This window comes from Dinoponera quadriceps, unplaced genomic scaffold (assembly GCF_001313825.1).
Source record: "Dinoponera quadriceps isolate SergipeBrazil2010 unplaced genomic scaffold, ASM131382v1 scaffold405, whole genome shotgun sequence".
Lineage (NCBI taxonomy): Eukaryota > Metazoa > Arthropoda > Insecta > Hymenoptera > Formicidae > Dinoponera > Dinoponera quadriceps.
In genome coordinates, this window is record NW_014554754.1 from 1,640,169 (window position 1) to 1,652,868 (window position 12,700).

The 12,700-nt window shown below is 35.4% G+C and overlaps 1 protein-coding gene across 1 annotated transcript; it reads right to left on the minus strand.

Moving 5' to 3' along the window:
• Positions 1 to 6,654: 6,654 nt before the first annotated feature.
• On the minus strand, positions 6,655 to 12,488 carry LOC106741457 (monoacylglycerol lipase ABHD12). Its single transcript, XM_014613518.1, has 10 exons — positions 11,999 to 12,488; positions 11,125 to 11,281; positions 9,031 to 9,146; positions 8,699 to 8,804; positions 8,323 to 8,522; positions 7,895 to 8,030; positions 7,696 to 7,813; positions 7,411 to 7,572; positions 7,184 to 7,311; positions 6,655 to 7,004 (listed from the first exon to the last, which is right to left on the minus strand). The coding sequence occupies exons 2-10, from the start codon at positions 11,190 to 11,192 to the stop codon at positions 6,965 to 6,967; spliced, it is 1,074 nt and encodes a 357-aa protein (XP_014469004.1). The 5' UTR covers positions 11,193 to 11,281; positions 11,999 to 12,488; the 3' UTR covers positions 6,655 to 6,964.
• Positions 12,489 to 12,700: the final 212 nt, after the last annotated feature.

Below are 12,700 nucleotides of genomic sequence, written 5' to 3' on the forward strand. Positions count from 1 at the left end.
TCGCTTTAAACCCTCGAGCGGATCCCGCCTCGCGTTAGGGCACACGACCGCGCGCGCTGGTGCATCGAGTGCATTACCGTCGTTGCGTTTTATCCCTCAGCAAGGGATAATGGGCTTTTTCTTTCTTTTTATTCCTAATGAGATTTTCTTTTCTACCTCTCCGGACGGCATAATTTTCCGAAAGGCGTCTGAGAGACGTCTAAGAAATATATAGGACGTCCTTTGGATGGTAGACGTTAAGACATCTTTTAGAAATTTGTGCTGTCTGTCTTCGTGGTCATTGCGTTGACAATGTTTTAAGGAAGGGAGGAAAGGAGGGGAGAGTAAAAACGTGCGCTGGGATTTCGTTTTACCTCGTTTCGTCGAGCACACGTGTACTTTGTGCATCAGCGCGACTTCCCGAGCCGCTGATATATCACCTATGAAGCTATTTAGTTAGTTACCACCTAAGGAACGAATAGGATTTACCGTACAGCATTGCTCGCGAGAAAGAGATAGAGAGAGAGAGTCGGCGTCCGAGCTGAAGAGCTCGCCATGGTTGTCGAAAAACCGGGTCTCAAGTTACACCCGGTGTTTAACCCTGAGAGTAACATTCGCGATTTAGGCGCTGAAATAACATCGTGAAGTAGGTCTCTCAGGCCTCTTCACAAGAAAAATTGCGAAAACACTTTTTTTTTCGTCTTTTATGAGTTATTAAGTTTATTAACAATTCTTATTTAAATGCATATTTTGTCTTTGTAGACTGGTTATATCTAGGAAACCAGTTATCTTATTCGATCGAACCAATAATAGGTCATATAAACTCAACTTTTTTTCTTAATAGAAGAAGTAATAGAAGAATAGGAATGAACTATACCCGCGAGGGAAAAAATTTCTTATATATAATTATATATAGAATATGTCCATGTATATATGAATATATAATTACACACATATATATATAATCATATACAACTATCATCACACTATCACTTCAATCATATACACTATCACTTCACCCACGCACACACATGCATACACAAAATTATATATTTTTATATATGCACACATTCTATATATGACACACCTTATCATTATATATAATAATATAAAATTATATATAGTTATACTTATTATATATACTATATAATTTTATATATATATCGAAAATTTTGTTCCCGGTTAACATCTTGTACAAAAGAGAGGCAAGAAGCGAAAGAAGAGGCTTGATGTGTTACTGTCAGGGTTAATCTATACGATTTTGCCGTGCGCCGACCGTCATCGGGCCAGTCTGTTTTCAGGCGTGATCCTTACCAAAGTCGAATACCAGAAAAACATACGTTTCTCAATGCATATTGCACCCTTTTTATTCGCCGGCCATTCGCGCTGTACGTTTTTTACATTTGTGTAAACACATCTTTTTATACGTGGCATCGTAGAGATGTTTTAGATAACGAGCGCCGATCGGGGGGGGGGGGGGGAACGATCGCGNGGCGGTACTTTTTTAATACTAACTGAGATGTCTGTCCGTTGCGGAATTATCACATTTATCCACTCGCCCCTTTCGCTGCGACGCGTGTGTGCATGCGTGCGTGTGTGTGTGTGTGTGTGCGTATGCAGGAGTGCTTTATCTCGAAACGCGCGCCCGCATACTTTTAAGAGCTTCACGAGCGAAGGAGAGAAATTGTGCGCAGTAAGATAGAGTCCTTTCTCTTTTTCTCGAGAAGACGAACTTGTATCGTGTGTAACGTTTTCAGGACGCTTCTCTATTTAGGGAAAATCCAATCAGGCAGCGTCAACTTTGACGAAATATGTTTTCGCCGACAATATTTTGTCCTCTCTTTTTTTTTTTTTCGGTGCGTTCTAAGACGGGACTTTTCCTATCATAGGAAAGGAGATACACCGATGATTGGATTCCAATCGGATGGACTGATATGCGTGAGAGCGAGAGAAAGAGAGATACGTACGATTTATAGTTAAATGTACATTTAAAATTCCTGCGAATTGCATCACCCAATTGCTGGATGTATGCAAACAGGTTTGTCCCGTGTTCACGCTCAGTTTCTACGCTTCCTTCACACGAAACCAAATACGTATATCGCTCTGGAAAGCGAGAAAAGGTGACAGGAAACGTGACACGTGTACGAACCTGGCCCGTACCAAATGACTTAATAAATCCCGAAGTTGTGTCTCGACGCGAATCGGATCGCGTCACAGCGAAAGAGTTGAAGGAGGTTCACCGGTGCGGTGTGTACGGTCAATGTAAACGCGATAATAATCTGAACCCTAGTTCGCACTGTTGCACCACTGTTAAGGCCATTGCACGTACAAAAGTTTTGATCGTAACCGTGAGACCGTAAGTTTTCAATTCGCGTACGATCAAATGGAGCAACGCAAAGTGAAAATTCGTAATCGTACGGTCATAAAAGACCGTCATAAAATTTCCGCCACGTTCGAATTTTACGATTAACGCCTAATGATCAATCAATAAGAAGGCAGTTTCATGTCGTTGATAAATCAGAAATTACTAGAAAGCGGGTTCCACATCCCACACGTGATGACAGTACTAAGAATTGCTGAGAACGGACGTCAGATTTGATGACCACGGTTGCCTTACGGTTGCAACTGAAACCTTTTCACGCGTAAAGGCCTTTAATTGCGACAGACGTGCAAGAGATATTTGTGTCGCGCGTAACCTGTGATGGTGTCCGGTCTTTTTTTTGCGTTTTCGTTGCTGCATGTCGTTGCTTGCTTAGCCTTCCTTCGCCTTGATATTTGCCCGAGCGATCACTCTGTGGAAATCCGTCATTCCGCAAATTAATTCAACCGATGCCGCAGCAGCTGCACACACGAGACTCGATTAGAAAGTATGAGACGAACGATAACGCGCAGAACGATCATCGAGACGTACGAGATGTCATTGAGGAGAGACGCGTTTCATTAATTGACGGCGAGGGCCCTCAGTAGAATTGTCGATTTACGATTTTAAGACAATGTTTTACGCCCTCAATCTTTATCTCGAATCATTTATTTACTTTTTCTTTATCATACAACGGTTTGTCATCAATTACAAGCAGAACGGCTTTTTAGTTTAAGACTTGAGGCATGAAACATTGTATTAAACCGATCAGTCGTTCTGCTAAGACTCTGGCTTGTAATTTCAAAATGATGTTTCATGCCCTGAATCTTCGTCTAAATTATCATTTTTACTTTCCCTTCTTTATTATATATCTCTGTTTATTATCAATCGCAAACGAGATCGACTCTTTAGTTAAAATCTCCAGAGACGCGAGACGATCGCGCTACTACGCGCTACATAAGACGAAGACTTAAAGCGTAACTATTAAATAAACATTTTCCTGAACCGATAAGTCAGCCATTCTGCTCAGGCCTCAATAACACTGAATAATTAAATAGCACACGGCACGACCGAAGGAGGGGAGGCCCATGCGATTCGAAAGCACCTTGGGCGATCGAGAAGTATCGTATTAGGATTGGGCTGAATTAACATTAGCGAAATACCGAGAGCAATTGTCGCTTACGTGAGATCCACGAGTGCGAGGATGCACGGCATGCGATAGCGAAAGAGGGTCGACGATCTAGAGAAGACGGAGGGAAAGGCTGATGTGTAAAATTAACGCGGCCGCCAGGAACGTCCGAGCGACGTCTCGGAGATGTCGAAAGGACGCCGATCTCCCGGACGATCCTTGGATTTCTGCGCTGTCCGCGATCTCGAAGTAACGGAGCACTGACATGCCAAACACCGATTTCCCTTTCGTGTCTGAGGCTCTTCTCGCCCTCCTCTCTCTCTCTCTCTCTCTCTCATTCGATATACGGGGAAGAATGAGGAGAATATGAAGTCTGATAAATTCTGAGAGAGAGAGAGAAAGAGAGAAAGGAAGGGATCCGTGTTTCGCGCGTGACGCAATTTTGACTCGATCGTCGAATCTGCCGCGATAAATACCGCGGACGAAGAGTTTCTCGCTCAGCTCCGCGCTGAACGATGTCAACGAAAACACGGGAAAAGAAATCACAGGACTTTCCAAAGCGATTCCTCGGCGGGTTTCGCGGAGGAGCCGGGGAGAACGTTTCGCGAGCGTCCTGGGTTCGAGATACTTCTCCGGGTATCTCAAACGAGCGAGAGATCTCGGGCCGAGTCGTTCGGTGATTTATTGTGCTGGTATCTCGAACGCGCAACAGTCGAGGTAGCAGCGAACACGTTGACACGAGTAAGCCGGCTCGCTCGCGACGTTCTCGCGGGATCCCTCTCGTCCCCACGTCACGAATCATCGGTTGTTTCGCGGTGAAACACAACGACGAGCGTTACGCGTTCCGGGTGAAGAAACTACGAGGCTCACGTCAAATTCCCGCTCACGCTCTCGTCCTCGAGCACTTCCCGGATCCCCGCTGAGCGAAACGAGGTCCCAAGAGACGCTCCGAGGAAGAGCGACTCGAGCCAAGACCCGTAAGGGCGCGAAATCTCGGGGTTCGATCGACCGATCGATCCCGGGGAGTCCTTCCGGACGTCTTTGTCTGTGTGTCCTCAGTTCGCGCTGTCCGAGGGCAAGGGGAAGGGCGAAAGGACGGCGAGACTTGTCGTCCATGCGACTGGCACCTAAAAGTAACAAAAAGAAAAAAAAAAGGAGAAAAACAATAAAAACATAGAGATAAAAGAGCGCTCAGGTCGCCCTACGCGCTACATATCCGTTTAAATGGCGCATTTATGCAGGCATTTTTTCATTTTACAACTCGTCGGACTGGTAACCAACTCGCCAACCGATCCTGCGACCCTTCCACGCCGCCGACCCGCGCGATTATTTATGGTCCCTCGCAGACTTTCGATATACATATATTATATATATATATATATAAATATAATATAAGTATAATTATATATTAAGATTGTATATTCTCTTAATTAGATGCAACGTGCTGGCGTGCGCGCGCGGTCGCTGGGTGGTTTGAACTTAGAGAGGACAGAACGCACGACACACAGATACACACGTACACACGTGTACAACGCATGAAATACACACGGACACACACACACGTATAAAAATATTTACACACACATATGTACGGGGGGTTGCGGGCGACGGTTTGCCAATTTTCGCGGGGGGCTTTCACTTACGAACGGGCGACACCCATACGTCCTGCGTGTTTCCGCAGTAAGGAGACCTCTGCCGCCTCCGAAATCTTTTGTGTATTATTTCTAACAGAATGTAATAAAGTACAGTTTAAACAGACGATCGTTCCCTTTTCCTTCTCTTTTTCCTTTTGCGCGAACGAAACGCGAACATTGAGGAATCCGAAGATCGTTTCAGCGAAGTGAGCGGAGCGCACCTTCAGTTTTGAAAAAATCAAAGATCCAAAATCGCTTTGCCGTCGGTCTCTTCTGCAAGAATATAAGATTTGTCGAAACTACTCTTTCAGCTCCTCCGACTCGTGAAAGGATTGAGCGTTGTCAATTCACCGGCTCGACAGTGGTGGAAGATAATCGACGTATTCATGCGTAATGCGCGCTTATAAATGAACAGATCTTAAACTAAAATGGTTTTATCAGTTATACGGTTAAAAATAAGAACCAAGATAATATATGACTATATAATCGTATATGTGCATAACGAAAACATACTGTTGTTTATAAATTATATGCAAATGCAATCGAAATAAATGCTTCTGGCTACTTGCGCTTCTGACAGCACATGATATGGACATTTAATTAAGTGACATAACATCATTTTTTTCGTATAGACATATATGATCATACATGTAACCACATATATGGGCAAAATTCATGTATGATTTAATATAATTATATATAATCATTTTTTCCCGGGTTGTTATCCAGAAAATAATTGTTTAGTCTTTGTGAATAATATATGTTAAATTCTAAGTAGAGAATAAATAATAGATATTATGTGTACATACATGCATATTTACTGCATTTTCCGAGTTTATTTATTTCATTCATATGTGTGAATAATATTCAAAATACCAGTGTAACAGCAGACATAGGTATCAGCAATTTACTTTTTGTTACACTTAACCTTCTAACGGTAAAGGTGAGATCAGATTGACCCCACAGCTTCATTTATTTTTTTTTTTGCAGCGTACACATGCTGTTTCTCTTCTTGAAGAATATTTCGTGTTATTATTTATTTCTTTTATCCATTTTGTACATTGATTACATGGAAAATGAACAAAATAGAAAATAGGGTCAAATCCAACTTTACTTTCCTGAATACATTGAAAATCCACCTTGTCATTAGAGGGTTAAAATTGTATATTGTCATAAACATTGCTTTATAACGCAAAGTATAGTGGTAGTACCATATGACTTCAGAAAAGCTGAATATTTGATATAAATTACTGTTTCTTTTTCAAGCTAATCATATAAAATTAATAAATATAATAATATTCATGGCATTGAAATAGTTATCACAGTATTGGCTTTCCTATCACATGGCATTTCCACTTATTTCACAAGAAACATTTGTTATAACACTTTTATATGTTATTATACCATAGAAAAGTGCATCACATATATATATGTATATATATGTGTATGTATGTATGTATGTATGTATGTATGTATATATGTATGTGTGTGTGTGTGTAATATATATATACAAAATATAGTACATATATATAAAACACTAGTTCTGTGATACTGTGCCACATATATAAAAATATATTTAAATAAATTTTACACATAAATATAGTACAATCAGTGCATAAATATTCTAATGAAAGTATTGTTTATATTTTAGAAATTTAACATATAATATAAACGAAAAATATGTGTATAAATAATGAAAGTATTTTTACTGTATGCCATCTTTTCAATCTCAAAAATTACATGTATCTCTCTTACATGTAAATCAATTGTTAGCCAACTATAAGCCTGAATATTCTTGTGTCAATTCTTATTTCTTATTATCATGACAATAATATAAATTTAAGTTTCTGTAGCTGTTTTAAGTTATCCTGTTGAATTCCCATATGTTTTAGCGACAAATGTCCTGAAAATATAATAAACATTAACCGCACGCACACACGCGCGCACATACACACACACATACAACATATAAACTCTCCAATATTAATTTAAATATAAAGATTTTATATTTTAACATAGGAAAATAAATTTATTGTGTATGTGCGTGCGTATATATTCCAATAATATATATTAATAACTTACTTTATTATTTGAGGCAATTTCTCGTATCTACAGATATATTTATGTCCAAGCCCATAAGATGAATCTATTTTTATCATATGAATTCGACTTGTACCATTCTTGTGACTATTTATGGCCGCCTGATAAAGCTGAACATATACAATATACATACATACAATATATATACATACAACAGAAACGATCTTTAACGTTATCGAGAAATTGCAAATAATATGTCGTAGTCATACCTTTTCTGCCAGAAAAAATGGAATCACACCATCATCTTCAGCGTGCAATATCATAATAGGACATTCAATTTTGGCGATATGTTTGTCAGATTCAAATCGCAGATTATTTTTGTAAAAGGGCTCAACAATCACCCAGTGAAACCATGGTAAATGTTTGAATATCTACATAAAATATATGAATATGTGAAATAGTAGAAACACACGTATCTTTATATCAAGTAACGCAATTTATATCAATGCAAATTAATCGTATATTATAGAAAAAAATACTAATCTTAAAAATACCTGCGCAAATGGATGTTCCGTTAATTCATCAGCTATGTTATTAAATGGTGCTTCCAGAAACAACCCGGTTGGTTGTATATTTTCAGCTGTCAGCAGATCTAATACATGTGTAGACACTCTGTTGACAAAAGCAAATTTATGCGTGATTAATTGTTAATTTACCAGATAGAGATTTTTTTCCTTTTATAAAATGACTCACCCAGTTCCTAAAGAATGACCCCAAACGAAAACTGGCGCTGTACCATTAACTTTCTTCAATACCCACTCAAGAATATATTTACTATCCATAACTACGCCTGTCTCGGATAGTTCAACTACGTCACTATCGCCATAGCCTGTGTATACCGAGAAAAGAAATTCAAAATTTACATCTGAATGCAAAATTTAACTCTGCGTATTAAGATACACAAGTTGCTTTCCTTTAACACGTTTGCCACTACTGTTTATTTAGAGAATCGTCAGTCATACACAAACCTGTATGTTATTTTTCTTTATATAATACTGTCAAATAGATTTTATTTATTTAATGTGGGCAAAGAGAATAAAAATCGCTGCTACACATATGTGATCTCGCTGGTGGCAAACGTGTTAAAAGAAAACTTGTGAATGAAAGCTTTCGGCACTTACTTCTATAATCAAAACATATGACATGGTAATCCAAATCTTGGAAAAGCTTATAAAGTTCAACTCTATGTGAACTCGCTCTATTACCACTGTTCCCATGCATATACAAGAACACAGGATGCTTGGCATCACTTAGAAATTCTTCATAAGCTTCGTCTGTTGCAGGGATGGAATTATTTAATAAAGACCGTGGTAATATTTGCCTGTAATGTACTAATTTTTACTATTATAAATTACTAACTTACCATTAGCTATATTGTTAGCCAATATGTATTTCTTTTTATTAACTTAACAATATTATATTTAATCATGTAAATTTTCACAGTGAAAAATATTTTGTTAATTCAAAAGTTATACGACAGATTTTGTAATCACTCACCATACACCTATTTTTACTTGTTGATCTGTATATAGATAAAAATTTCTAGCACCTTCTAGTCCAACTGATCCTGGGTCAGTAAAGTCCGTTTTAAGTGGCCATTGAACTGAAATAGATTAAGTTATTTTTATTTTATATATATATAATAATTAATATGTAAACAAGCTAACAAGTAAAAACAAGAAATGTAATGTTTACTATTTTTTATATATGTTCTTAAAAGTTCTTAAAAGTTCATTTATAAAAGATTAAGATAACATTAACAATTAAAATACAATTTTGTGGCACTGTTTATTACTTTTTAATTAGTTATACAAAGATAAATTACTTACCAAAATTTAAAAATAATATTTTCCTTTGAATGGTATAGGAATAATGAAAAATTATGGGTAGAAGCCCAGCTAAANTATTTATGTGCGTATAGTGATGATTGTTAATTTGGTAAAAGCTTTTATCTAACTGTTAATTTTAGTATATTTATTCGTAGAATTACAATAGTAACATGTATAAAAATTAACATTTGATATTGTATACTAAGAAAATTTCGAAATATATAAGCTGAAAGAAATAAAGTAGCAATTATTAAAATATAATTACAATTTATAAGAGAAAATCTCAAGCTGTGACAAAAATTAATCTGAATGTAACAAATATATACAATCTGTACTTTTCTCTGGACTGGCTGTAATAGTTCTTTTCTATTTTTTCTTTCATTAAGTTTTAACTGTATATCTATCTTTTTTTTTAATTTGATAAATGTACACTAGTTCAGCGAAAAAAACAAACTTATAATTGTTTAAAAAACTAATGCATACAAAATTAAAACAGACACTTTGATTACTAAATATATACTATGTACATATACACTCACATACGTACTGGAAAAAAATTATGCACAATGAATATAAGGTACGACGAATAAGGTACGACCAAATAAAACTAGTATTAAAAATACATTTATATATAAGCAGCATTGCACACTTAGTTTCAAAGCAATTTGAACATTTTTTTGTGAAGTTCTAAATACAGTCAATCATTCAATGAGATAACTTATTTTTGATTAAATTCTAGAAGTACTCTCATTGAACTATTAGCAAAAGTTAAAAAAAAATGTTCGAATTGTATTGGAAAACCGAGCAAGCACGCACGCACACACACACAAAACTGTATACAAAAAAAATTACATGTTGTATGATATTGTACCTTACTATGTTCATAGCAGACACTTATATTCTGTACATCATTCGTATAACTCATAAGGGGCACACACTTAACACAAGTTTAATGTCACATGTTGATCTCGATGCTTATAACATACTTGTTATCAGCATTATATTTTTCCACAGATAAAGAATGAAAAATACTATATTATTTTAAAATATATGCACTTGTATTTATTTTTACTAAATAAAACTTGCAGTTTGTTATATTATTGTTTCACATTTTACACTCATTTACACTTTACCTTAATTTACTCATATAAAACTGCCTAAATTAATATAGACACATAAATCTGTCTAAATTAATAAATTTAGCAAAATCATAACTATAACATAAAACAAAACTATATTAACTTTTATAATAATATAGATTATCTATGTTATTTTATGTTAAACATCTGCTTCGTATAACTATGTAAGTTACTTAAGAATAGTGTCATCAAAATAGAATATTGTATAAATTAAGTTATTTCCTTATCACAATTAATATTGCATCATAAAGTACGTACGTAAATTCCGTGTTAAATTCTCTGTTTCTTGTACACTCATATACCCCACTCCTATCTTATTTTATTTTTAAATCTGCTGACATCAGTAGCGTTCTAAAGTCCTTTTCCCACTACTTTTCAATGAATAATTAATACCAATAAAATTTAGGTGCAAAAGATGCTAATGTTCATGCATAAATTCATGAACAAAACGTAACGTTTGAAAAAAAGTTATCGAATATCCTCTTTCGCATATTCATGATTGGAAAAAATAAACTCTTCGAAATAATCAACTGTCAAACTTTGTTTTAAAACACAAAGGGTGCCTATTCTTTCTTAAAATTATTTTTTTATATTATACATGACAATCAAGTTATGACAAAACACATAAAGCTTGCATTTGTAATGTTATGAATAAAATATCAGATGTTCTATCGAGTACTGTCTATGTCATTATGTAACATTCGATTATTCGAAATTCTTTTATTATTGATCTCTAATTCATAAAAGTCAGCTGTAGAATAATTATGATAAGAATACAATTCTATTAAAGAATTCATAGAAGAGACTTACATAAATTCTATCCAACGAAACAAAACAATACTGATCTTATATCGTTTTATCTTAAATAAGCTTGCAAGCCATACATTTGATGCACAATGATATAAAATAAGTACACAAATATTCACAGGAGTATGATTACACAAACGCAACTTACATTCCTGTATACCAAATATCAAGGATGGCGAATGGCACTGCTGCTAATAGTAGGTAACTTGACTTCATGATTGTTAGTAGTTACCAGTTGTTAATACCTTTTCGTCGCAAATCCTTTCTCGGATCAAACTTAATTCCACCGACTTGTTGTAAGAAATCTTTGTCATCATGTTAATCATGTTAAATGATGTATAATAAATGAAATGATTAAAAATAATATTGATATGTTTATAAAATGGCGATCCCTATTTCTTGTCTTATTATAATCTTTCCTCTATGAATATCTTAATAAAAAAAGAGACTTATATATAATTCATAAAATACACATATATCTTTTCTCTCTTTCTTTAATTTTTATATATAAAACTTAAATTATACTAATATTTTTGTAAAGCATAATATCATGATAATGATATGTATGAATATGAATATAACAAGCACACATAAAATGGATAAAAAGATTGTTTAGGTAAAATAATACTTTTGATATCATAATATATTATAATTTAATAGATCACTAATCATTTGATGAGAAACATCATATACATATATGCATTGTTACAGTATACCTTGCAACCGATACATTAGGTAAAAAATTTTGCAATTACCTCTCTTTACGCAAAATAAATAATTTGTTTTTTTCTTTTAATATATAACACACACTTTTTAAATAATGATGAAATAGTATTAGTATCTGAAATATAAAAATAACGGAGTGCTGATTAGTATAAAAATTTCATGATGACGTTTGTGCAACAATAATAACGTTGTACTTTGCCGAATAAAAAACGTCAGTGTTCATCAAGGAATTCGTATTATGGGGAAACAATGCATACATGCATTTCTTTTTTCGCAAACGAAATACGAACAGATACCTTTTCAAGAAACGTTTCCTCGGTAGCCAATATACCATTTTACTAAATCAAGTCAATATGTATACATATATCGCGCGAAAAAATGATCCCCTACCGCGCCGAAATTATTGAGACGTATTATTTATATAATACTGCACTTCGCGAACTATAGAAAGTATAAGCGAATGACGTTTCCGTGTGTGCTACGATGGGAAAGCGCTTCCTTGACGCTCCGACGTGCCGTAATTCGCGTTACTCTACGTTTTATGTGTTTTATACGTAACTTTCTCGTATTTTATACGCGACTTCGCAATGTATACCTAAAAACGTAATATTTAATCGAACATTTTTATTGTACTGTTTCATTTAATACTGATTAATACTGATACACGACTGAAGAAACGCGAACCAGCTGACACCGTCAACCCCCGAGATTCAGTTCCGAGCAATACTAACTACCAGAAGCTGAGTGAGGAAGTTGCTAAGGAAAACAAAGGAAACAGGTGCTACTTCCAATTACACTTACTGCACTTCAAGCGAGATAAGTAGTCATTCGTGTCGCAAAAGTGTGTGTGTGTGAGAGAGAGAGAGAGATACCGAAGTGTAGAAAGTGTAATGGAGAATTATTTATTAGCTGCTTCAGGCAATAATCAGAAAAGTGGTTTTTATGCTCTTTTTTTCCAATATACTTTTAATATGCGTTTAAGGTCCATTTTACGTGAA